Source organism: Erpetoichthys calabaricus, chromosome 7, assembly GCF_900747795.2.
Source record: "Erpetoichthys calabaricus chromosome 7, fErpCal1.3, whole genome shotgun sequence".
Lineage (NCBI taxonomy): Eukaryota > Metazoa > Chordata > Cladistia > Polypteriformes > Polypteridae > Erpetoichthys > Erpetoichthys calabaricus.
Window position 1 is genome coordinate 50,834,861 of NC_041400.2, and position 26,839 is coordinate 50,861,699.

The 26,839-nt window shown below is 38.8% G+C and overlaps 1 protein-coding gene across 1 annotated transcript in view; it reads left to right on the forward strand.

Annotated features, from left to right (window-relative positions):
- The first annotated feature begins 837 nt into the window (after nt 1–837).
- The window catches only part of fam172a (family with sequence similarity 172 member A), a 744,353-nt gene continuing 718,351 nt past the window's right edge, over nt 838–26,839 (forward strand). The window contains exons 1-2 of the mRNA XM_051930185.1: nt 838–951; nt 2,209–2,343. Coding sequence (XP_051786145.1) covers nt 2,244–2,343 — 100 coding nt within the window. The 5' untranslated portion in view covers nt 838–951; nt 2,209–2,243. The remainder of the gene's footprint in view (nt 952–2,208; nt 2,344–26,839) is intronic.

Here is a 26,839-nt window from a genome sequence, read left to right on the forward strand (position 1 = left end):
GACCTTAAAAATGAAGGGGCTCGCTTCAAAAACCCTGAGTAATTAGGATGTAATCTGAGAAGAAAGGTTCTGAACAAATCCAATGATGCAAAAATGCAAACTACCCCTACTGTTACGATAAAACACTACAGTTTATCAATACAAAAGGATAAAAATCGCACCTTTAGTTCTTGCAATGAGTGCTTATTCGCTCACAGACAGTTACTTATTTGACAAAATAATCTTAACTTTCTCAATTCTTTTTTCTTGTAAATGGTGCAAGATCATCAATTCGTATTCGTGCCAATAGATTCAATAACGGTTTCTGAACGGTTAATTATAAAAATAAATAGCCTACTCACGTTGCATGCTATGCATACTTTTTGAGACTGGCAAATAAAAATTACAATGCACACATTACAATAAACTTGAATATGAAATACAGCTCTGGGCGAACTATACCATTGCAGAAACTTACATCACATTAGGTCTCTTTCATCTTCACAAGTTTGCGCCAGAAGGTACACACCGAGTGAATGGCTATAGTATATCGTGTAGAGCTTACGTTTCGCGCGGTTAAAAGCAGCAATTAAAGAAATTCCTTCACAAGAACAAACAATTTCTCGTTAACTGGAAACGCGTAAGACGCAATAAACCGCATTAAAATTAAGCAATTAACACTGTTACTTTAAAAGTTTTAGTTTTGTACAAGCACAATAATTTATATCCAAATGCCGTACTGACAGAATTCAGACACATTTCCTTTTTAAAATCATGTAAGGATAAAACTATCTAAACATACGGAGAAAACTTTATTTAAAAAGTCATGTTAGGAAGCAGTTACCATGGTGCCAAGCGTTTCCGCTTCCGTCCTAAATCGCTTCCTGCTTTATGCGTTTACTTAATTATTTACTTTGTTGAGCAAGCTGTGGATGCAGGATGTATTTTTTGTGTCACTCGATAGTTATCATGGTATGTGAGTTAAGCGAACAGCATGCAATGAAATACATAATTATTTTTGTTTAATATACAACACGTTTTTAAGTAAAATGAAGTATAATACAAAGTGAAACTCAGGCCTCGATCGGACACTGTAGTTAAGAGAGACACAGCCAGAGTTTTCAAATGCTCTGGGTCAAATACACCAGAATGAGCTGTTTAATTTTTAAAGAATTACAATTACAACACTTTGAATTTCAGTGGAGACGGTGCTAGTAGAAACCTTTAAATGTGGAAGGGGAGGGTGTGTAAGAGATTAAACTTGTGCAAACAAGATAAAAAAAAATGACACCGTGCAGTTTTTCGTGTTTCAGTTGCACACTACTTTAGAAACATATTATGGAGTATTTCACCCTTATTGCGCTGCTAGTCTTTTTAAACACCCTGTCCCCGTTTCTTCATACACGAATTTAAACATAAACTCAAAGCCTAACTTGGCACCGTGCAGACGTCGCGAGCTACTGCTGTCATGTGTTTGAAGGTATGCGCTGTGGAGGAAAAACAAGAATTATACTGTGTATTAATTAACAGTTAAACACGCGAACAGAAAATACCGTTAACTGCTAAATAACCAATGTTTAAATAAAGAATTATGAATGCAGGGATTAACTGGTTTTAAGCGCGTATTGTGTTTTCCGAGAAAAAAAAACACTTTTAGTATGCGTCATATTTAAGTAAAATCGCTTTGTCAAAAATTCATCAAGGGAATGCTAATAATAGTAAAGGCTGCATCACGGCCAGCTAACTGGAGGATTTTCAAACAGTCAAATATATACGTCACATTTATATTGCGTAGGGCTTAGTTGCAGGTACATTTGAATAAGGGTTTATTTTAAATTACATTAATTGTGCAGTTTTCAATAAAGCGACATAATTTAGACCTATTTTTTCTTTAAATAGAGAAGATTGCATCAAAATTAGTTAACGAGTAGATTTTCAAACAGTGCAATTAATGCATACCTCACATTTCCATTACATAGAGTGTAAGTGCACCCTTATTTTTGAACACGATTTTACTATATACTATATTAAGTAATTATGCTGTTTTGAACAAAGCAACATATTCTAAGTTTGTAATTTTTCTTTAAGTAGTCAACTGTGTCTTTTAGTTGCCAATGAAGGAATATATTTGATATTTCCATATGTGACTGCTGGAACATCCATAAATTTCATGACGTTTTTCATAGCTTTAGTAACACATTTTATCCTGTTTGTATGTGTGTAATGCAGGGCAGCTTGTGATAAGTAATTTGTGAAGAAGACCAATGCTTTATAACCATCATCCTTATATTTTACTCACTTTGTGGATTACTATGGCACAGTTGGGAGGGCAGGAAGAAAAAGAGAAAACAACAGCTCTTAAAGGTAAGATCAAATCAATCACCAGTCATCATTACCTTTTTGTCTAAAGTAGGGAAAAAATAATTTCTTTTTTTGATTCTTGTTTATTTAATCCCAGCACTACTTTCTGGAGTATTGACTATTGATGGTAGTTCTTCAGTGATGTCTGTTCTGTGCTGCCATTACCAGCAGTCTCCACCCAAATCCTGTTAGTGTGACTGATGCCACTATCCAGGTCCTTTCTCCCTGTGTTATTGAGTCCATTCCACAGGTTGTGTCCTAACCAACCCATCCGTCTCCTCAATATCTCTTCATCTTTGGGGTATTAGACCATTAGTTATAAATGTTTATTAGAGAAAAAATTATTCATTCATGTTTGTTGTTCCTTTATTTGCCTTTGGAGCGTTTGATTATTTTCTTGATTGCCAAAACACAGCTTTGTAATGATGTGAAGAACATTCATTTTTGGCTCTCAATCAATTTTCAAAGCCACATTATTACATTATAGGGGTGTGGGAGACAATCCAGTAGCATTGTGTGCAAGGTTAGACCCAAACCTGGAATAGGCGCAATTTTATTTTATGGTGTATTCATGTATACACACACACATTCAGACTATTTGGAGTGTCTAATAAAACTTGGTTTGAGAAGATGAGTCATTTAAATAGTGAGAGAATTTGCAAAGCCTTTACAGACAATGATCAGGGTAGAATTCAAACCCAGTTTTTTGGTGGTTTTAGGCAGCAGCTAAAACCACTATATCAACATCGAATTCTAGGCATGAATTATAAGTATTCTAAAAAGATTTGTTGAGTTAAGTCTAGGGATGCACCAATACCATTTATTTCAGACTGAGTATGACCACCAATAGTTGTTTTTTAGTATTCGCCAATACCATTGTAGTGGGGCTGGGAAATAGTATTTATGTCCATCAACTGTCATCTTCACTGTTAACATAAGTATAAGACTCATTATTTGGAATAAAATAATCTAAATTGAAACCTCACAACAGTGACTTTGCTTTTTCTTGAATGAGTGGTGCACTAATAGAAATGTTTCTTGAATGAGCATCATTGAACCACACAAAAACTGCTTTTTCAACGTCTTCAAATGCAGCAGTTTACATACGTTATTGCCTTTTCTAAAGGTTTGCAACCCGATATTTTTTTTTTTTTTTTTTTGCTCGGTCTTTTAAGAAAGTTGATAATTTTGATGGCGAAATTCCTAATTCACTGGCAATGTCTTTTTTTTTTTTTGACGTGATTGAGAGCCACAAAAATTTCAAGTTTTTTTTTCTAATGTGAACTGTTGATATTTTTTCGTGTCTGCCATTTCTATAGGAGGGTGACAATGAGTTAAATTCCAATGGATGTTTTCAAATTTAGACGAGCAATAAGCAAAAGGCATCACTGAAAACCACAGAAAGCAAACAACAAAAAACAGTAGAGGAAAGTTTGAAGAAAGAAAAAATTTACAATGTTTCTGTTGGGGGATCATCGTGCACAACTGAGCTGCAACCATAGAACTAACTGCTCTGTGGATGATTCATTCAGGCATTTCAAGGTCTTTTGAGCACTTTGATGTAATAAAAATATCTGCTGAATGTATTTCGTAGTAACAAGATTTCTATAGACTCTGTCATATGAGAAAACTGTCGGGACCATAAAAATACTTCGTTGTAAAGATATTCGTTTGTAACAGAATTTGACCTATAGTTGGCAGATATTTCCCTGGCGCTCAGGGCCACTTTAAAAATGACTGCACCATTATAATCCAGTCAAATCTAGTACAGTTAGCCCTTCCCCATTGACTGTAATGCAGTTTGGCGAATATTGCAAACATTTCCGTGATTTCAGGGAACTCATGGTGAAGCAAACTCAGCACTAGTTATTTTATTGATTTATTCATTCTTCTTTATTTTTGGCCTCTAACCCACATTTTCCTTCTCAGCCCATTTAGTCAAGAAATCAGCAACACAACTGCTCTCTGTGCACGGTGTTCTGATACTGTCCATTTTCTAATTCTCTTTAGTCTAGAACCTATCCTGGTAGATTGGACATATTGGGTGCCAGAATGTGGTGTTGTGGGTCCACAGCTCTCTTAGCAAAGGCCAGTTTTATTTAAATAAATAATCACCGTGCTCGCGGCATTGCAAGGGACATGGTAGTGTGGCTGAAGCGGTTTCCGGGTGAATTCGTGCTGCGGGCATGTCTCGCCTAAGTGCACAGGTGAGGGATGGACTGTAGTGTAATTGATCCCGGGAACTGTTGATTGCCACAGCTGCCACGTCCATTATATATAGAGAAGCCCGAGACGGTTAGGGGGAAGAAAAAAGAGAACGAGCAAGAAAGAAAGAGAAAGACAGAGGTTGTGGGAGGAAGCAGCGAGCGAGTGTGAGCAGGCTTGCGGCAGCTGAGCAGGCAGCCTGGGTGTTTGGCCGAATCCCGGGTAATTAGTAGAGGTGGTCACTCCTAGAGTTTAGTTTGAAGGGCGGAAGTGACCGGGAGACGGGTGACTCTCCGCTTAAGGCCACGGGAGTCGGGACTTGGGACATGGTGTCCCCAGCGTGGGAGCCTTGGTCGTTGGGGAATCCCACTGTCAGGGGGAGCTGACCGGAGCCAAGGATCGGTAAGGCGACTGACAGTAGCAGAAGTAGGCAAAAGAAGGTCAGCTGCAGAGAGAGTGTCTCACCTGCTGCAGGGCCCTAACGGGAGAAGCAGGTGAGATGCTAGTTTAAAAGAAGCACCTGGCTTGGCATTTGTTTTTTTTTAAAAGACAGCTTCCTGCACAACGTTTTAACCTCGGTTTTAAAGGATTGTGTTTTTCTATTTTAACTTCCACATGTTTGTTTTACTGGATTATTTATTTATTGGATTTATTGAACTTTGAAAGCGCTGCACTATTTATTTGAACACTCATTGTTTTTGAATGGTTGTTGAATAAAAGCACTTTTGAACCATCCCCTTGCTCCATTGGTATTGCCTCACTGTCTAGCTCATCGGTGACATTACTGACGGTGCTGGGTTCAACGGCTCCCAAATAGAAGATGGGAGCATGGAGCTCAACCTGAATCGTCACACAGAACCATCCCTGATCCTGGAACAAGCTATAATAAGCTATACTCAGTCATATTCACTTGGACATAAAGCTAGTTTATAGCTTCCACTACATAAGAAATCATAGGGTGTTTGCTGCATCTAGCTTGCTAAATAAGATTGACTACAGTGATCCCTCGCTATATCGCACTTCGTCTTTCGCGGCTTCACTCCATCGCGGATTTTAAATGTAAGCATATGTGAATATATATCACAGATTTTTCACTGCTTCGCGGATGTCTGCAGTCTACAGTACGTGTGCTTCCTCAGTTGATTTGCCCATTTGAATTCAAACAAGGAACGCATTTGAATTCAAACAAGGGATGCTATTGGCGGATGGCTGAGAAGCTACCCAATCAGAGCACGCGGTTAAGTTCCTGTGTGCTGCTGATTGGCTCAGCAACGGAGTGCTGCATTAACCAGGAAGTCTAATTTCACTCATTCAGAATTAATGCACGTTACTGCTAATGCTTCAGGATTGCAGAAAAGGTAAAAGTTTTGGATATGTTGAAGGAGGGGAACAGCTACACCGCTGCAGGACACAATTACAGCATCAATGAGTCCACGATTCTTTTTATTTAAAAAGGAGGAAAAGCATATAAGATCTACGGCCGCAGTGTCCTTTAATCAGGGCGCAAAACGAGTTGCAAGTGGACGTGATAAGGCAGTAGACTGGATGGAATCTGCTTTAGGGATTTGGCTTGAAGAGTGATGGAAGAAGAACAGCGGCGGTGCTAAACATTCGCCTGAAGAGGCTCCTTTAGAAGAGCTGTAACGCTATCCTTTGTTGTGCAGTAAAATTAAACTCATCGTTATCGGACAAGTCATCGTGTCATTGTTGGTGAGTAACCATAATTAATTATTTACATACAGTACTTATTACATGTACATAGTTTAGTGTCGCTGTACACACATTTTACTGTATACAATTTTTCTTGTATTGTACGTATTTATTGCTGGTGGCCTGTCTGTTGTAATGGCTGTAACGTATTGATATCGGAGATGCTCGATATCTTTAAAATAATATTTAGGTTTTACTGTATGTAAACTGTGTTTACATACATAATTTCAACGAATCTTACCTAATATCTAAGAGAATACAAAGGGTTTATGCTGTATAACTGTGCGTGAAATGTTTATAATAGTGTGAGAGAGTTTATAAGGGCTTAAAATATATAAAAATAACCATATAAACATATGGTTTCTACTTCGCGGATTTTCTTATTTCACGGTTGGCTCTGGAACGCAACCCCCGCGATGGAGGAGGGATTACTGTATTATCATTTGTCTTGATTGGTTTACATCATGTTTGTGGTTGACTTTCCTGGCCACTTCCTAGCTACTTATGATTAATTGGAAGAGTTTGGTTGACATTCTTCTTATTGTTGGCTGCCCTGGCTACTCCTCACTCATTGTGATTAATTAGAAGGAGGATTGTGATTGGATGAAAGCAGTGCCTGAGAACCTGATCATACCTACAGTAAATTTTAGGCCTTGTTTGCTCCCAAAACAATTTGTCATGTAAAAATGTATATATACACAGAAGCCAGTTTAATGAGAACACCTGCCCTTCCCATGTTTTGACAACATCATATGTTCAAATTGTACAGTGTAAAGTAATATGGCAGGAAGAAACAGAATCTTTGCAATTCTAGTTTACATTTACATTTACATCATTTAGCAGACGCTCTTATCCAGAGCGACTTACAACAGTGTTTGTTAGTTGTTTTTTTTCGCATACCCCCTGGGGTCAGAGCGCAGGGTCAGCCATTGTACAGCGCCCCCTGGAGCAATTACAGGTTAAGGGCCTTGCTCAAGGGCCCAGCAGAGTAGGATCTCTTTTGGCAGTGACGGGGATTCGAACCGGCAACCTTCGGGATACCAGCGCAGATCCTTAGCCTCAGAGCCACCACTCCGCCCCAGTTAATAATGAAATTGGCAAGGCTAAACAGTTAAGTCTAACGAGGCATGGTAGTGAACGCCCACTGCACCAGCCTGAGAATATCCATCCATCCATTTTCCAACCCGCTGAATCCGAACACAGGGTCACGGGGTCTGCTGGAGCCAATCCCAGCCAACACAAGGCACAAGGCAGGAACCAATCCCGGGCAGGGTGCCAACCCACCGCAGGACATACGCAAACACATCCACACACCAAGCACACACTAGGACCAATTTAGAATCGCCAATCCACCTAACCTGCATGTCTTTGGACTGTGGGAGAAAACCTACCCAGACATGGGGAGAACATGCAAACTCCACACAGGGAGGACCCGGGAAGTGAACCCAGGTCCCCAGGTCTCCCAAGTGCGAGGCAGCAGCGCTACCCACTGTGCCACCATGCCACCCCTGAGAATATCAAGACCAGAAAACCTGTTGTTTTTTTAATGCTCAGTGTAATGTGTATAGTGGCTAAACACCAAGAAAACATCCAGCCAGTATTGGTAATGTAACATTTCTGAAAAGAGCTGATAAAAATTGGGAAGACTTGTGCTTAGTGCAGAGTCTTTCACCAAAATCCTAAGTACATTAGTGTGAGGAGGCTTTTCAAAATACAAAACTTCTTATGACATTCTTGTTAAGGGAAAACAAAGTATAGTTACAGTTAATTGCTCACCCAATTTCGGACCAAAGCTAGAGAAAAGTCATTGTAGTAAAACTGAGTTTAAAATACATGCCAGATGCATTTGGGTCTATATCTTTCTATAGGCTAATTATAAAGGCAGATCTGTACTTGACCAGTCATGCATAAAGGGTAGACTTATCAGGATCGTAATGGCAAAATCATAATGTTACTAAAGAAGTCCCATATGTTTAAATTAATCCCTGAAATAAACAGACTAGCCCAATATAATCACAAAATAAGGTCTAATAAATATATAAATCATCTGTAAACACTGAAGAATGATTACTGTTTTCTGTGTCCAGATTGTAATTCTGCCATCCAGCCTACAGTACCTTTCAACAATGTTGAAAATCTCTGGCCCATTTTGCATTGAATATCAGGCTTCTCAGGTACATTGAAGTTTTTAATATTTCAAAGTTTTTAATATTTCATTTGAATAAAAGCACAACTATGGTCCTCTGCTTCTGAAACTTTGAATACCAGTAACAACTTCTTGATACATTCCAAAAACGTTGGGACAGGAGTATGATTACTCGTGTGTTACATCACCTTTGCTTTTAATAACACTCAATAATTGTTTGGTAACTGAAGACACTGATTGTAGTAGGGCTGTCAGACCAATTTTTGCTATTCAAACATAACTCAGATTTATTTTACAAAGATCTTTTTTTGAAGGAAAAGCTGATATTTGATTGTCAAAGAATAGTTGTTTGTTTTACCAGCACTAATTTTGGAATCCTGTTACTCCAGGTGCTTCACTCTCATGATTGGTCTTTTCATAATTTTGAATGGTTAGCTTGTTATCTTCATTAGTAAAACTTTCAGCCAGACACCTTTGCAAAATATTTTTTTTCCTGTCCCACTGCTCTGCACTTTAATCTACTGTACAAGTGAACTCTGAACAGTTTTTCTAATCACACAGAAAGTATAATTTTGCATCCGATTGTTTCCCATTCACTCTTAAACCTCAGATTCCTGAGTTTTGTTTAAAGTTAAGACATCCTTATTAAAGCAAATGGAAAATAACTGTCATAATTCTGATTTTCTTAAAACCCCAACTTTAAAGAGCCTCATCACCTGCTATGCCTTGTCCCACAATTAGTCTCTGTATTATGTGCCTGCTGGTTCAACACAATGACTGAAACTAAGGTGTAATTAAAAAATATTACGGCCACTTTTATTAAAAAATGTCTTCATCTGTAAAAGATGATCCTGTTTTCTGGGTGAGCACACAGGTGCCGACTGGCCTTTTATTCTGAATAATGTAATATTAACTTACCTTGCCACTTCCTGTTGGACACTTCCAAAATAATAAACAAGCCTGCCTTCATCCTGCAAGCCTCTTGCCTGCATTTTTACTTTGCTTTCTGTTCTCACTCTGTTGCTCTCTCACTAAATAACTAGTATTCCTTTTGATTTTAAACTGCTCTGTCTGTGCCTGTTGACAGCAAGACACGTGATGATATTTTTGCTCCACAGGACTCCAGCAACAGTGTCATAATGTGATTCATGATTTACAGATACATGAGTACCTATAAAAGTAAAACATTTTAATAATAATGTAGTGTAGCATGGTGCCAGCGTGTGTGGCTCATATGAATTTCACCACCATTTTTGTGGTTTTTAATGCTTTGCTATCCTGTGAAGGACTTTTAAACCCAGCTGTCAAGACTAGGCTGAAAAAAAGACAGCAGTGCAGTTGCTCGGGATTTTGATGGCTTGTTTGGGCTTGATTCTGTGGCCGCTAGTGTGATTGTTCCCATAATAATAAAGTATAAAAAAATCATGTACAAACATACATGTAAGTTAGAATATATTCTGGCTCCAGAGCCACACTGTTGTAGAATGTGCTGAATGTGGTTAATACAGTTTTGTTGAAATAAGCAAGGACATCCCCAAAAAACAGAGTAGATGGCAACATATTTTGCTCTAAAAGTTTGTTTTCTTTAGCGTTAATGGTGCTGTCACAGTGTCCATGTTTCCTATATCATGGGCACCAACACAACCCGTATAATGACAGAAACAAGCTTTCTACCTTGATGTTGTTAACAACTAGGATTATCCTCTTCTTTTTGCCATGGAGAACACAATGTCTTTTTTCCCTAAAAACAACTTGAAATATGGACTTGTCAGACCAAGTACACATTTCCAACTTGCCTCAGTCTATCTCAGATGAGCTTTAGCTCAAAGAAGTTACCAGTGTTTCTGAATGTTGCTGATGTGCTTTGTCAATGCAAACTATACTGCAGTTTTAGGTTGCATTTGTATGCATTTGAAGATGCTTTAATGAGCTGTGTTTACTAACATCAGCCTTCCGAAATATTCCTGAGCCCATGTGTCTAACACCCATTACAGAAGAGTTTTGTTTTTTATACAGTGCTGTCTGAGAGCTTGAAGATCATGTGTATTCAAAATTGGTTTGCAGCCTTGCCCTTTACGTACATGGATTTCCCCAGATTCTCCGAATCTTTTAATAATTTAAAGGATAGTAGATGGCAAGAACCCTTGTTCAGCTATTTGCTCATGGAGTTCAGCGCAAAGTGGCAAGCCTCAGACCATCTTTGCTTGTAAATGACAGAGCCTTTTGTGGATCCTGTTTTTATACCCAACTAGCAAAATACCCGCGCTTTGCAGCGGAGAAGTAGTGTGTTAAAGAGGTTATGTAAACATATATATACATATACATATATACATATATATATATACATATCTACATATACACATATCTACATATACATATATATACATATATACATACATACATAGTGCGTTGTAACACGGGCTGTGATTGTTACATGGGAGGGAGACGACAAATCACAGCTTCCCGCTTTCTAATCGGGCCTGTGATTGGTGCTTTGACTGATGCCCAGATCCCACAGTATCTCCCCTTAGGAGAGGCGTTAGGCAAGTGTAATTGAATAGCGGTGTGCTTTACACCTGTTTTTAAGGCTTATTGACTGAAAGGGGCTTTCATGAAAAAAGTTAGGGCTTTGCTACAGGATACACCCTCCACAAGTTAAGGAAGTAAAAATAAAGGTATATATTTCTGTTTTATTTAAACCTTTTAAGTTTGTATGCGGGCGGTATGGTGGCGCAGTGAATGGTGCCAGTTAGGAGACCCGGGTTCGCTTCCCTGCGTGGAGTTTGAATGTTCTCCTCGTGTCTGTCTGGGTTTCCTCCGGGTACTCCTGTTTCCTCCCACAGTCCAAAGACATGCAGGTTAGGTGCATTGGCGATTCTAAATTGTCCCTGGTGTGTGGGTGTGTGTGGGTGTGTGCGCCCTGCGGTGGGCTGGCACCTTGCCCGGGGTTTGTTTCCTGCCTTGTGCCCTGTGTTGGCAGGGATTAGCTCCTGTATTTAGGATATAGCAGGTTGGATAATGGATGGATGGACATTTGTATGCATAGCCCCATTTGCCCGTTTTCGTTTTTTTTCTTTCTTCAGTAATATTTCAGCAAACCCGGAGCTTGTCAGTTCAAATCCTGGTACTGACACCACTGTGTGACCCTGAGGAAGTCACTTCACCTGCCTGTGCTGCAAAAAACAAAAGTAATGTAACAAATTGTACCTCAGATGTTGCAAGTTGCTGGAATAAAGGCATAAGTGAAATAGATAAATATGTATTATACACATAGGAACTATTCATTTATTTTCAGTTAAGTCATCTGCAGCAAACCTTTATAAATGAGGGTTTCTCCTTTTTAGATAGTGCAAACTGTTTCTTCTTCATTGAGGTTTTCTCTTGGAGAGCTTTTTTCATTTCATTGAAAATTAAAGCAGCAGCTACCAAAATATGTAGCTTTCTTATTAATTTTTCAACATTGTGTAAAATAACTTTATAAAGTAACATAAAAGGTTTAAATATTGGTTATCCTTTTACACTAAAATATTACTAAAGAGATACAAAAAAAGTAAAATGCATATGTTGTTTTTCTTTAAGGAGATTAAATATTACTGAAGAAAGAAAAAAAAACTAAAACAACCAAATCGGGCTATGCATACGAACTTAAAAGGTTTAAATAAAACAGAAATATATACCTTTATTTTCACTTCCTTAACTTGTGGAGGGTGTATCCTGTAGCAGAGCCCTAACTTTTTTCGTGAAAGCCCGTTTCAGTCAATAAGTCTTAAAAACAGGTGTAAAGATATTGACAATAAGCTACGCAAACCCACCAAGACATCGAATCGTTTAAATCAAGGCGCGAGTCGAAAAACACCATCCCATACTATTAGTTAACAATTAACACATTTCTATATGTATTGTAAGCATACAATACAACTGATAATATGTTGCGCTTATTTATCTGGTGTACTGACATTTTTGCGCGTTTAACGGCTGAAATCCAACGTGGTTTGTGCCCTTCAGAATGAAAACAGTTTGCATTTACCTTTTTAATAAAAGGCGAGCTTTTAATCCTGAGAAATCATCCCGTAAATACACACGTTTAATTGCACATGTGTTAATATGTATGCTTACACACTGTTTCTTCTTCATTGAGGTTTTCTCTAATATGTAGATCGGGGTAATTACATTCACGGCATTCGTAGTCTGAATCACAATCTCATTGTATGGGTGGTTACCTACCAGGTAATGCTTATGGTTGGCCAGCAAGTCAGCTAACATCAGCCACGGTGCCTTCAGTTGTGAGAAGCAGATCATAGATCATATCTTCCTCTTCAAAGAAGTGCTCGTCAGGATCAGAGAATGTCAGAAAGAGAGAGAAAAGCAAACAAATCAATAGGGCTGTTTGGCTTTTAAGTATGCGAAGCACCACGGCACAAAGCTGTTGAAGGCGGCAGCTCACACCCCCTCCGTCAGGAGCAGAGAAAGAGAGAGAGAGACAGAGAAAAACAAACAATCAAAAATCAATACGTGCCCTTTGAGCTTTTAAGTATGCGAAGCACCGTGCAGCATGTCGCTTCACGAAGCAGCTGCACAGAAGGGAGCAACGTGAAGATAATCTTTCAGCATTTTCAGACGAGCGTCCGTGTCGTCTAGGTGTGCGAACAGCCCCCCTGCTCAGTCCCCCTACGTCAGGATCAGAGAATGTCAGCGCAAGAGAGAGAGAAAGAAAAGTAAGTTGGGTAGCTTCTCAGCCATCTGCCAATAGCGTCCCTTGTATGAAATCAACTGGGCAAACCAACTGAGGATGCATGTACCAGAAATTAAAAGACCCATTGTCCTCAGAAATCCGCGAACCAGCAAAAAATCCGCGATATACATTTAAATATGCTTACATATAAAATCCGCGATAGAGTGAAGCTGCGAAAGGTGAAGCACGATATAGTGAAGGATTACTGTAAGCTGTAAGGGATGAGCCTGCCAAATTTCAGCCTTCCACCTACACGGGAAGTTGGAGAATTAGTGATGAGTGAGTGAGTGAGTGAGTGAGGGCTTTGCCTTTTATTAGTATAGATCATAATAGCATCAAATGTCACCTAATCACCTGTTTCCTTGTTGACAATTCCAAAGAGGTGTTTTTTTTATATTTTTTGACAGATTGCAGAGTAAATAGGTACCTGTCCCAACTTTTTTGGAAAGTATTGCAATCATCAAAATTGGAACTAGCTATTATGTACAAATCTATTTTATGTTTATGAGGTGAAACTTTAAATATCTTGTCTTTGTACTATTTTCTGTTAAGTATAGGTAAAAGAGCATCTATAGCTTCTACTACGTTCTATTAATATTTGCATTTTATATACTTTCCCAGTTTCTGGAAATGGGTTGTAATTAACTGAAATTGTTGATATTGCGTGCAGAGTGACTCATTTTAAAACATGGCTGACTAAGGACATTTACAATCAGGACTTTACAAACACCTTGTAAATATTTTTTACAGTTTTTTTTTGCATATTTTGCATAATCCTTCCTTGTTTGTGTTTTAAAGTTGTATTTTTTGCAATCATTGTATAACACACATGGCTCTTAGATGGAGGAGAGAAATTAGCAGTGTTATTGAGTTCCAGTCTCAGGTATGACCTAGATAAATAATGCTGCATAAAAAACTGATTATCACAGTAAAATGATTCACCAATCACAAACAATGTTGATTGTTTTACTACATGTAACACAACAGGTAAAGCAAGACCCATAACAATCCACTAGTTTCCATTGGATTACACTGAAGCTTCTCTGATTCATGTATAAGTCTACTTTTAGTGACACCATCCAAACTACCCTGCAGTTTAGAGATTAGGGTGCTTTGTATCAGCTGCCTTTTCCATCTAATAGGAATGGCAGATGTGTAAAAATAAAAATATGAATGCAAATGTGTGCCTCTGAGCCAGCCAAAATTTATGGAAAACAGCATGTGGTATTTAAGAGATCTCACAGTCCCAACCGTCAGCTTGTAAAAGGAAGCTAATTAGGGAGGCCCAATGTCAGGTTCAAAAGGATGCCTGAAAAAAACAATAAATTTAGTTTGTGAGCACAAGCCTACTTTAACAACTCCTAATGAGTATAAATCACTACTATGCTGAAAACAAAATAAGCACGGTAGTTAAGGCATAAAAAGAATGTGTGAACAAAATGCAACAATTGTCAGAAGCGGCAGCAACTAAAAAACAAAACATGAAGTAGTGAAACCTTGGCATAATAGAAAAATGTGACTTTCTAAAAAGATGAGAATAGCAGATGATTTGCACATGTACTTTTATAAAGGGCAGAAAAGGGCATTTATAACTGCAACTCATGGAGGCTGTGCTACAATGACATTGTTACAAAGAAGCCATTTTGGATATCTGGTACAATGTAACATCAACAGCCATCCATCCATCCATTGTCTCCCGCTTATCCGAGGTCGGGTCGCAGGGGCAGCAGCTTGAGCAGAGATGCCCAGACTTCCCTCTCTCCGGCCACTTCTTCTAGCTCTTCCGGGGGAATCCCAAGGCGTTCCCAGGCCAGCCGAGAGACATAGTCCCTCCAGCGTGTCCTGGGTCTTCCCCGGGGCCTCCTCCCGGTTAGACGTGCCCGGAACACCTCACCAGGGAGGCGTCCAGGAGGCATCCTGATCAGATGCCCGAGCCACCTCATCTGACTCCTCTCGATGCGGAGGAGCAGCGGCTCTACTCTGAGCCCCTCCCGGATGACTGAGCTTCTCACCCTATCTTTAAGGGAAAGCCCAGACACCCTGCGGAGGAAACTCATTTCAGCCGCTTGTATTCAACAGCCAGCCAACAGAAAATTTAAATGAAGAAAAATGAGAAGGAAAACAACGGAGAACTAGAATCAAATGTGCTCAGTTACCAGTGACACTTGACAGAATGGAAGAGTGAAACCAAGAAGAATCAGAGCTCCACACAGTAGCCTACATTTGAGAAGGAAAAAATTGCTGTTTCATATTGGACTGATAGGTATTTGCTTCATTGATAAAAACAATGGAGAGTTCCCCAATATACACAGGCTGTCCCTATAAGTAAAGTATGAAGACTGGACTGAACTCTTGACTAATAAAGAGTGGAAGTGGTGGGTGTTCGATTCAAATGAAAACATGTTTCTTTTGAGCACACTGCTTTGATTTTCTGGAAGTATATGCAAATTAAAAATAAGTACATCTATATGTATTTAATGCATAGTTAACTGACTGACTCACTCACTCATCAACAAAAACACCATTTCCCTAAGGAGTTTTTGGCATTATTGTGCCTAAGTTACAAACCCAGTAATGAACAGTTATTATTCTGTTTAAGTAAGTAAAGGACCAGCAAATGGCTGAAGAGTAGTGAGTTTAAAACTCCAAAATTTAAAAAGAAAGTCTTTATATGAATAAAATAATTTATTTCACACCAATATTAACTAAATAAAACATAGAAAATAAGCATTTTAGGAATTTCTCTCCATAAAGCTGGATTTTACAGTACATAACCAAGACATTTTATGATGCGCAACCCTAGAATCAATTTTCTTTTGTGCTCCATTCTGTCAGCTATCATTATACCAAGTTTAGATTTCATTAATTTGGAAACGTTTCATTACCTTTTTGTAACAGAAGAGTTTGTTTCAGACATGATAAACCCCAGATTGTCACTTTGTGCTTCAATCAATGAAATGAAACACTCAAGGATCACTTAATATACATATTAATTTTGGCTGATCACATTAAAAGTAAATGTGGTTTTTATAGACATGAAGAGTATGTTTCTTGGCAAAACACGGTATCCAATATAACTGTTTTCTGATAGAACGTGACAGAATAAAATTCTTGCTATACTTTGTTATTATTTCATTATGTGAAACATTATTGGTGTAGGGTTTTGCTATTTAACTCTGCTAACAAACACTAAACATAAAACTTGCCTGTTGGTTTTATTCTGCGGTGGGTTGGCACCCTGCCCGAGATTGGTTCCAGCCTTGTGCCCTGTGTTGGCTGGGATTGGCTCCAGCAGACCCCCGTGACCCTGTGTTCGGATTCAGCGGGTTGGAAGATGGATGGATGGATGGTTTTATTGGTATGTGTGTCTGCATCAATATGGAGCAATGCTGGTTTTGGTTTTGTCTAAGAAAGACCATGTACTTCTATCCCAATTTGTTATTTTAATGTTCTGTATATTGTTAAATATTTGTTAAATTGAATTTATGTCATTTTCACCTTTACATATACAATATATATTTCTTTTAAAACTGCATGTGTTTGGCGATAGATTCCTTAGTCATGCCTATAAGTAAACAAATTTGAAGAATTTGTTATGATTTAATTCTCCATGGTGGCTAATTATAAGGAAAATCCTTAATTGACAAAATTTCTTAAAATGAATATGTAGCTTTCAGCATCAGGAAAAAATATCTTCAATTACTTACATAACCTATCTGTGAGTATGAAAGTTTTTCTGTTAATTGGAAATACAATTGTCATGTCATCAGGAAAAAATTTTCCTACTAAGGATCCGTCCTTTTCAAACATAAGTATAGCCAAGGAAGCCAAAGAGATGATGTTGCTGGAGCTGCAGGAATTAAGTGGCCTAGAGACAACTGGACAAAATTATGTAAAACTGTCTGCCAAAAGTTCATGGGAGGAACAGATGAATAGTAGTTTGGAGTGTATGTTTAATGATATCGCTGATGAACATGCAGCAGGATCAGTGAGCTGTGTTCCAATAGCTGTTGCCATACAGCTGGAAACATCCCTGGGTGAGACCAAAGTTTGTCTGAGATGTCAAGGAAATACCTTTTAGCCCCATGCAGTAGTGTAGAGAGTAAAAGATTATTTAGTGCATTATCACAGATTGTTAACGAAACCATGAACAAGCTTACAGTTGAACACGTAGTGGTGATTCTGTTCATCAAAAGGAATCTGCCACTTACCTTCCCAAATTAATCCTAAACCTGTTCAGTGGCAGGTGTCCCTCAATGACTTTTGACCTATATGCCATTATGCCACCTTGCTAGCTATCTCAAAAAATGGGATATCAGTAAGATAAATTTTGTTGTTATGTTAAGCCAAATTCCTATAGACAGTGTGTTATACTATTGCATCCCATGTTGAAAGACTTGAAAAATGTTGGTTCGACTTACATACATACATGTGTATGTAAGTTTTGACTTTTTTCTGTGAATATTGAGCCATTTTAAAAATGGTGTTGTACTCAATTCTATGGAATGTACCCTACTTTTAGTTATTTGTTCAATTTTGAATTATTTTATTCTAAGTTAAGAGTCTCATATTTGATGTTAACAGTGAAGCTGAGTAGATGGACATTATAATTAACAAATTATATCTCCCAGCCTTCAGTCTCACTACAATGGTATTGGTAATGGTAGTTTTACTTGGTCTGATGCATCCCTCATCTCAAACATTGTAAACCTGTTTGGACATCAACTAATAAGTAATAATAATATTAGGTCAGTGGAGCCGCTTACTCTGAAACATGCTATACACAACTTCCCATGAGTAAAACATTCCTGCATTAGATCAATTCCTGCTGCTCCTATTGATTTGGCTTTTGTTGATGGGCACTGCAAAACATAATTTTAGAGGAAAGTGTATATTTTTTTATTTGAAATGGTAATCTGGGAATAATTTGAAATTTCAGTATATATTGTTTTCATTATTAGATGTTTGCAATTTTTATTTGTTTTTTTTTTTTTTTAATTTATTTATTTTATTAATTTTCATTGTAATCATTCCATACAAACAGATCAATTTATAACCCAACAAATTTGAAGACTAATCAAACCCTACCCCTGAGAAGGAGAGCTTAGCTAAAGGAAAATTGCTTAAGGCTTTTTAATAAGGCAACATTAAACAAAAGAAAGGGAGAAGTAAATATCTATGTAAATAAGAGATGGAGAAGGGAGTTAAATGCAGTAATAGTTATTTCTCTTATTCTAAAATAATATTGATTAAATCCTGCCATGTTTTGAAAAAATTTTGTACAGATCCTCTAACTGAAAATTTGATTTTTTCCAATTTCAAATAATATAAAACATCGGTTTCCCACTGACTTATAAGAGGAGAATTAGGATTCTTCCAATTTAACAAAATAAGTCTGCGTGCCAAAAGTGTAGTGAATGCAATCACCGTTTGCTTGTCCTTCTCCAATTCAAGTCCATCTGGAAGAACACCGAACACAGCTGTTAATGGGTTAGGAGGGATTGTGATACCAAGGCTGTCTGAGAGGCACTTAAAAATTTTTGTCCAAAATGATGTTAGTTTGGTGCAGGCCCAAAAACATGTGACCCAGTGAGGCAGGAGCTTGGTTGCAGCGTTCGCAGGTTGGATCCTGCCCTGGAAACATTTTGGACAGTTTTAAGCGAGACAGATGGGCTCGATATATAATTTTTAGTTGAATAATTCTATGCTTTGCGCATATAGAACTCGAGTGAATTCTCTGCTTTGCTACCTTCCACTCCTTTTCTGATATATTGATTAAGAGATCTTCTTCCCAATGTCCTCTTGGATCTTTGAAAGGTAGGGACTCTAATAAGATTTTATATATTGCGGAAATAGTGTTTATTTCCTCGAAATTGAGCAGTATTTTTTCCAGCATTGTGGAGGGTGCAAGGTGGGGGAAATCGGGCAATTTCTGTTTAACAAAATTTCTAATTTGAAGATAGTAAAAGAAATGTGTAGCTGGGAGGTTGAATTTTGAACGTAATTGTTCAAAAGATGTAAATATGTTGTCTATATAAAGATCTCTGAGCATTTTAATCCCAAAACTTTTCCAGGTATTAAAAACTGGATATACTTGCGAAGGTTGAAAGAGGTGGTTCTCTTGCAGAGGTGCCACTGATAAAAGATTTTCCATCTTAAAATGCTTTCTAATTTGGTTCCATATTCTGAGTGAGTAAAGCACAATTGGGTTATTAATATATTTGCGATAACTTTCATTTATTGGAGAGCAGAGCAGGGAATATAAAGAAGTACTACAGGATTTTACTTCTATTGCGGACCAAGCCTGTGTATGTTCATTTATTTGTCTCCAGGTTTTTATGGCTTGTATGTTTGCTGCCCAGTAATAAAACTGAAAATTACGTAAAGCCATGCCACCTTCTGCCTGAGGTCTTTGTAGGGTCGCTCTTCGGATACGTGGGTGTTTTGAGTTCCAAATGAATGAGGTTATTGTTGAATCTGTTTAAAAAACGATTTATTGATATATATTGGAATGTTTTGAAATAAAAAGAGAAGTTTAGGAAGGATATTCATCTTAACAATGTTAATTCTTCCGGCTAGAGTGAGATGAAAGGTTGACCATCTATGCAAGTCTTGCTTAATTTTTTCCATACAGATGCCAAAATTTTGTTGATAGAGAGCTTTATGTTTACTTGTGAAATTTACCCCTAGGTATTTAAACTGATCTGCTATGGTAAAAGGTAGGGTGTCTAATCTAATATTATATGCTTGTGAATTCACTGGAAAGAGTATACTTTTATTCAGATTAATTCTAAGACCAGATATCTTTTGCAATTCTGTTAGTGCTATTAAAACAGCGGGGACAGTGTTTTCTGGGTCTGATATATATAAGACCATATCATCTGCATATAGAGAAATTTTCTGTTCCAGTCCTTCTCTGACAATCCCCTTTATCTGATAAGAATTTTTTATTTGTTTATATTGTTTACACAGGTGTTTCTTTTTGTGTTTTTAGTTAGTTGTATGTGGTCTTCATTTAAAGTACGCAGACAGAAATGTATACATAAGTTTTGTAGAGTATGGGGTATCTCTATTCAGAGTAAGGACATGCACATGTTAATGTAAATGATTTTGGAGGTTAGGTTTGGGGGTCCGGTTTCAGAGTCTGTAGATGCAGTTGTATATTACAGTGGTATAGCCTGTAGGGGACCCATTAAGTTTACACTGATGCCACCAGTCTAAGGATGTTTTTAGGATGTGTGGGTATCAGGGTCTTAGCCTCATCTGTGATTGTTGCTGGTAACCTTACATGTACAGGTGCTGGTCATAAAATTAGAATATCAAGACAAAGTTGATTTATTTCAGTAATTCCATTCAAAAAGTGAAACTTGTATATTAGATTCATTCATTACACACAGACTGATGTATTTCAAATGTTTATTTCTTTTAATGTTGATGATTATAACTGACAACTAACGAAAGTCCCAAATTCAGTATCTCGGAAAATTAGAGTACAGTAATCCCTTACCTATCGCGGGGGTTACGTTCCAGAGCCCCCCGCGATAGGTGAAAATCCGCGAAGTAGCGACCTATATTTATTTTATTATTTATACATATTTTAAGGCTTTATAAACCCATTCCCACACTCTTATAAACCTTTCTCGCTCTCTTGTTAACCTTTCCCACACTCTTATAAACACTTCCTATGCTCTTAAACACTTTCTACATTCTTAAACACCTCAGACCAACACTGCACGCAGCGATCAGACGTCAATGTGTCTGCACTCGCTTTGTGAAGGGGGGCAGCTGAACTCACGCTGAGCAGAAATGGACTTTGTGCTGCTTCTGCCAAAATGCCTGCTTGTCGCTCTGCCCGTTTGGAAGGAGGAGGAGTGTGTGTGTGTGTGGGTGTGTGAGAGCTGAACGCACCTTCGCTCAAACCCCCCCTCCCCGGAAGCACAGTATGCTCCTGCCACTTCGCATTGTCAAGGGGGTGGGGAGCTGAATGAATGCTAAGGAGAAGTGGACTTTGTGCTGGCTTTGTGCTGCTTGTCGCTCTGCGTGTCAATAATTTAAAAGCCTGTACAATCAGGCTTTTAGGTGTACATCACCTATTTTCCTGTCTCACTGTCTTGTCTTGCGTGAAGTTAAAATGTTTTATAATAGTGAGATGTTACTCATATCCTTAGCCCGACATCCACATATCATATGTGTTAACAAAGTGTGTTTTATAAGTTTACATGTGTTTAAAGCATGTGGGATGGGTATTTTAAGGCTTAAACTATAAAAATGTTTATTTATATGGTCTTTCTATATCGCGGATTTTCTCCTGTTGCTGATGGGTCTGGAACATAACTTCCGCGATAGGCGGGCAATCACTTGTATTTAAAAACCCGCGAAGTCGTGAATCCGCGAAAAGTGAACCGCAAAGTAGCGAGGGATTACTGTATTGTGAAAAGGTTCAATATTGAAGACACCTGGTGCCACACTCTAATCAGCTAATTAACTCAAAACACCTGCAAAAGCCTTTAAATGGTCTCTCAGTCTAGTTCTGTAGGCTACACAATCATGGGGAAGACTGCTGACTTGACAGTTGTCCAAAAGACGACCATTGACACCTTGCACAAGGAGGGCAAGACACAAAAGGTCATTGCTAAAGAGGCTGGCTGTTCACAGAGCTCTGTGTCCAAGCACATTAATAGAGAGGCGAAGGGAAGGACAAGATGTGGTAGAAAAAAGTGTACAAGCAATAGGGATAACCGCACCCTGGAGAGGATTGTGAATCAAAACCCATTCAAAAATGTGGGGGAGATTCACAAAGAGTGGACTGCAGCTGGAGTCAGTGCTTCAAGAACCACCACGCACAGACGTATGCAAGACATGGGTTTCAGCTGTCGCATTCGTTGTGTCAAGCCACTCTTGAACAAGAGACAGCGTCAGAAGCGTCTCGCGTTTGGACTGCTGCTGAGTGGTCCAAAGTTATGTTCTCTTATGAAAGTAAATTTTGCATTTCCTTTGGAAATCAAGGTCCCAGAGTCTGGAGGAAGAGAGGAGAGGCACAGAATCCACGTTGCATGAGGTCCAGTGTAAAGTTTCCACAGTCAGTGATTGTTTAGGGTGCCATGTCATCTGCTGGTGTTGGTTCATTGTGTTTTCTGAGGTCCAAGGTCAACGCAGCCGTCTACCAGGAAGTTTTAGAGCACTTCATGCTTCCTGCTGCTGACGAACTTTATGGAGATGCAGATTTCATTTTCCAACAGGACCTGGCACCTGCACATAGTGCCAAAGCTACCAGTACCTGGTTTAAGGACCATGGTATCCCTGTTCTTGATTGGCCAGCAAACTCTCCTGACCTTAACCCCATAGAAAATCTATGGGGTATTGTGAAGAGGAAGATGCAATACGCCAGACCCAACAATTCAGAAGAGCTGAAGGCCACTATCAGAGCAACATGGGCTTTCATAACACCTGAGCTGTGCCACAGACTGATCGACTCCATGCCACGCCACATTGCTGCAGTAATCCAGGCCAAAGGAGCCCCAGCTAAATATTGAGTGCTGTACATGCTCATACTTTTCATGTTCATACCTTTCAGTTGGCCAACATTTCTAAAAATCCTTTTTTTGCATTGGTCTTAATTGATATTCTAATTTTCCGAGATACTGAATTTGGGACTTTCATTAGTTGTCAGTTATAATCATCAACATTAAAAGAAATAAACATTTGAAATACATCAGTCTGTGTGTAATGAATGAATCTAATATACAAGTTTCACTTTTTGAATGGAATTACTGAAATAAATCAACTTTGTCATGATATTCTAATTTTATGACCAGCACCTGTATGTGAATCAAAGAGTTTTGAGGCTTTTGCGCACATTTATATAATTGTTTAGGCACTGTGTTGTATTTGATGTACCCTAAGTTCTTGTCTATAAGCCGCGGCTTATCTAAGGAAAAAAGTTGTGAAAATGAAAAAATAGAATATCGGCTTATACATAAGTCCGGCTTATACATCCATCACGGGGGTTGCGTTCCAGAGCCACCCGCGAAATAAGAATATCCGCGAAGTAGAAACCATATGTTTATATGGTTATTTTTATATTGTCATGCTTGGGTCACAGATTTGCGCAGAAACACAGGAGGTTGTAGAGAGACTGGAACGTTATTCAAACACTGCAAACAAACATTTGTCTCTTTTTCAAAAGTTTAAACTGTGCTCCATGACAAGACAGAGATGACAGTTCCGTCTCACAATTAATTGAATGCAAACATATCTTCCTCTTCAAAGGAGTGAAGCAAACAAATCAATATGTCTGTTTGGCTTTTAAGTATGCGAAGCACCGCGGCACAAAGCTGTTGAAGGTGGCAGCTCACACCCCCTCCGTCAGGAGCAGACAAAGAGAGAGAGAGGGAGAGTTTGTTTTTCAGTCAAAAATCAATACGTGCCCTTCGAGCTTTTAAGTATGCGAAGCACTGTGCAGCATGTCTTTTCAGGAATCAGCTTTACAAAAGATAGCAACGTGAAGATAATCTTTCAGCATTTTTAGACGAGCGTCCGTATCGTTTAGGTGTGCAAACAGCCCCCCTGCTCAATCCCCATACGTCAGGATCACAGATAGTCAGCGCAAGAGAGACAGAAAAGTAAGCCGGGTAGCTTCTCAGCCATCTGCCAATAGCGTCCCTTGTATGAAATCAACTGGGCAAACCAACTGAGGAAGCATGTACCAGAAATTAAAAGACCCATTGTCCGCAGAAATCCGCGATATATATTTAAATATGCTTACATATAAAATCACAATTTAAATGACCGCTACGCGCTCGTGTTGACTCGGCGACGCCCAGAGCAGAAAGAACGCGCTCCGGCCGCTCCAACCGCGCCATGCGGGGAGTGAGAGAGACGCCAATATCTCACACTCTCTCCCCCCTTAAAGAAATTAAATGGGCGCGAGTGAGACCACTGACCTCCCTCCCTTCTATTAGTTATAGGTTATAGTACGTTCGGCTTATCCATGAGTCCGGCTTATCTATGATACGATTTTATTTTAAAAATTCTTATGATTTTTGGTCTCCGGCTAATACATGAGTCCGGCTTATAGACAAGAACTTAGGGTACAAAAAAGTCAGGGGCTTACTGTAATTGAGCTTGTTTATAGGTGACCAAAATATAAGGAGCTGGGCATAACAGATCAGGTCATAAGCCTTTGAAGCCCAAAAACGCCACTGTGTCAGTCCAGATTTGGTTTGGACTAGAAGACACCACTTTCACCTCTACTTCTCTCTCCCTCCCTTTGACAAAGCAACACCTATGCTAATAACCACAGTACCTGGCACTCAAAGTTTATAGTGTGCTTGCTAACCATTGAGGTTTGTGTCGCCCTTAAGCTTTGCTGAACTTTCCCCATCCATTTCTTAACTGACTGTACACAGCAAATGTGATCATGTCTTTTTTTCTTGTCCTCTCATCAGACATCCGTCCACCTTAATGGTTAGTGGAGCTGTTTGGCCCATCAGTCATATCTGTTCTGTCCTCCTTTTGCATAAATCATGCTCTCTGAGCAGAGCGTGCACATTAGCATCTACTATGTGGTAAAACACTAAGGTCTGTGTTTAATTCTTCAGAGTAATCTGATTGGTTAGTTTGACTTTGGCGTGATTTGTCATTTTTGGTTATACAAAGAAAACATAGGTGCAATTGTGAGATGCATGGGGTGGATTAAAGGTGCATGCTGAGAGAGAGTCGCCTTCAAAGATGGAAGGAATAAAACGAGAAAGAAGATGAAAAAGGCATCTTGAAAATAATCGCAGAGTCTGAGAAGAAGGCTTTATGGGACCACGCTCAGGAAAGGGAGTGCTGGTAAAGAGAGATTCAGACACATGCGAATAAAGAGGAAAGGTGCTGAAAGTACATGTAGAGCAAGAGATAGCAAATCATATTATATTACCTGTCTTTGATAGGTACCATGGCTAGTACTATTAGTAAATATTGACAAATAAAAAAAAAAAAATAGAAAAATATTCACTAACAAAAAAATGGGTTGGCTAATTTTTTTCAAAGCGTTTTTGAGATTTTAGGGTATTTAATTAGTCTATTGGAAGCAGGGGGTTACCCCTAAATACTGATATATTGAAATTTAATTTCTTAATAGATACCCATTGGTCTAGATGTACAAAGCTGCCATATTTCACTACTTTAACTAAATGAAATATAGTATTGTTGTTGGAGAGTGATTCCAACAGCCCATCAGTCAGTTAACTTTGCATTTTATATATGTAGATAGATATAGCTATGTTATTTTTTGAAAACTCGTCTTCGTTCTTGAATTTTTGTATTTTTTAGTTTTGTTGTTTTGAGATTTTTTTTGAGTTTTGGGCTTATTTTGAAAATTTCTTTGATTTGATGAATTAATATTAAATATATATTGTTTAATGTAGTTGATCTATACTAATTAATAAAAGGCAAAGCCCTCACTGACTCACTGACTGACTGACTGACTGACTGACTGACTGACTGACTCACTCATCACTAATTCTGCAACTTCCTGTGTAGGTGGAAGGCTGAAATTTGGCAGGCTGATTCCTTACAGCTTACTTACAAAAGTTAGGCAGGTTTCATTTCGAAATTCAATGCGTAATGGTCATAACTGGAACCTCTTTTTTCACAATATACTGTAATGGACGGCAGCTCGATGGCCATGGGAGGAGGAGTTGAGTGTCACGTCATCACGCCTCCCACGTAATCACGTGAAAAGACTGTGAACGCAGTAGGGAGAAATGAAGGAGGAGCCGCAAACAGTGAAGAATAAAAAATTCATTAAACAATTGAGAAGGGAGCAAAACAATAAGAAGCGAGCGAGTGAAGCATACAAGCATCTTCATAAGGGAAACAAAGCACGGTGTAAAACGTAAGTTTAAATTAAGTTTATAGAAACGCTCCCGCTGCGGATTGCAATAACATATTTGCGAGATAAAAGAACGCAGTAGGGAGAAATGAAGGAAGAGCCGCAAACCGCGAAGAACAAAAAATTCATTAAACAATTGAGAAGGGAGCGAAACAATAAGAAGCGAGCGAGTGAAGCATACAAGCATCTTCATAAGGGAAAAAAGCACGGTGTAAAATGTAAGTTTAAATTAAGTTTATAGAAACACTCCCGCTGCGGATTGCAATAACATATTCGCGAGATAAAAGTTTAATGAGAAGACGCGAGGTATAAACGAACCCACGCCGTAGCACAACGTTAGGGGCTTCACCTCTGGCGCTGACCTTCGAGATTCGATTCCCGAGAGGGGATGCAATGAGTGTGTACGCATGAAGAGCACAGAATTAGGGCGAAACACGTGACTCGTACTCTTTACATAATTTGAAAGTAAACAATTTCAACCATTCTATGATCTGCTTCTCGCAACTGAAAGACGGCACATGGCGGATGTTAGCCGACTTGCTGACCGCAACGTTAGGGGCTTCAACTCTGGCGCTGACGATAGAGATTTGATTCCCGAGAGGGGATGCAGTGAGTGTGTACGCCTGATGAGCCCAGAATTAGGGAGAAACACGTGTCACATACTCTTTGCATTATTTGAAAGTAAACTATTATAACCATTGTATGATCTGCTTCTGGGAACAGAAAGAGGGCACGTGGCGGACGTAAGGCGACTTGCTGACAAACCACAAGCGTGACCTGGCAGGTAACCACCCATACAATCAGATTGTGATTCAGAAAACGAATG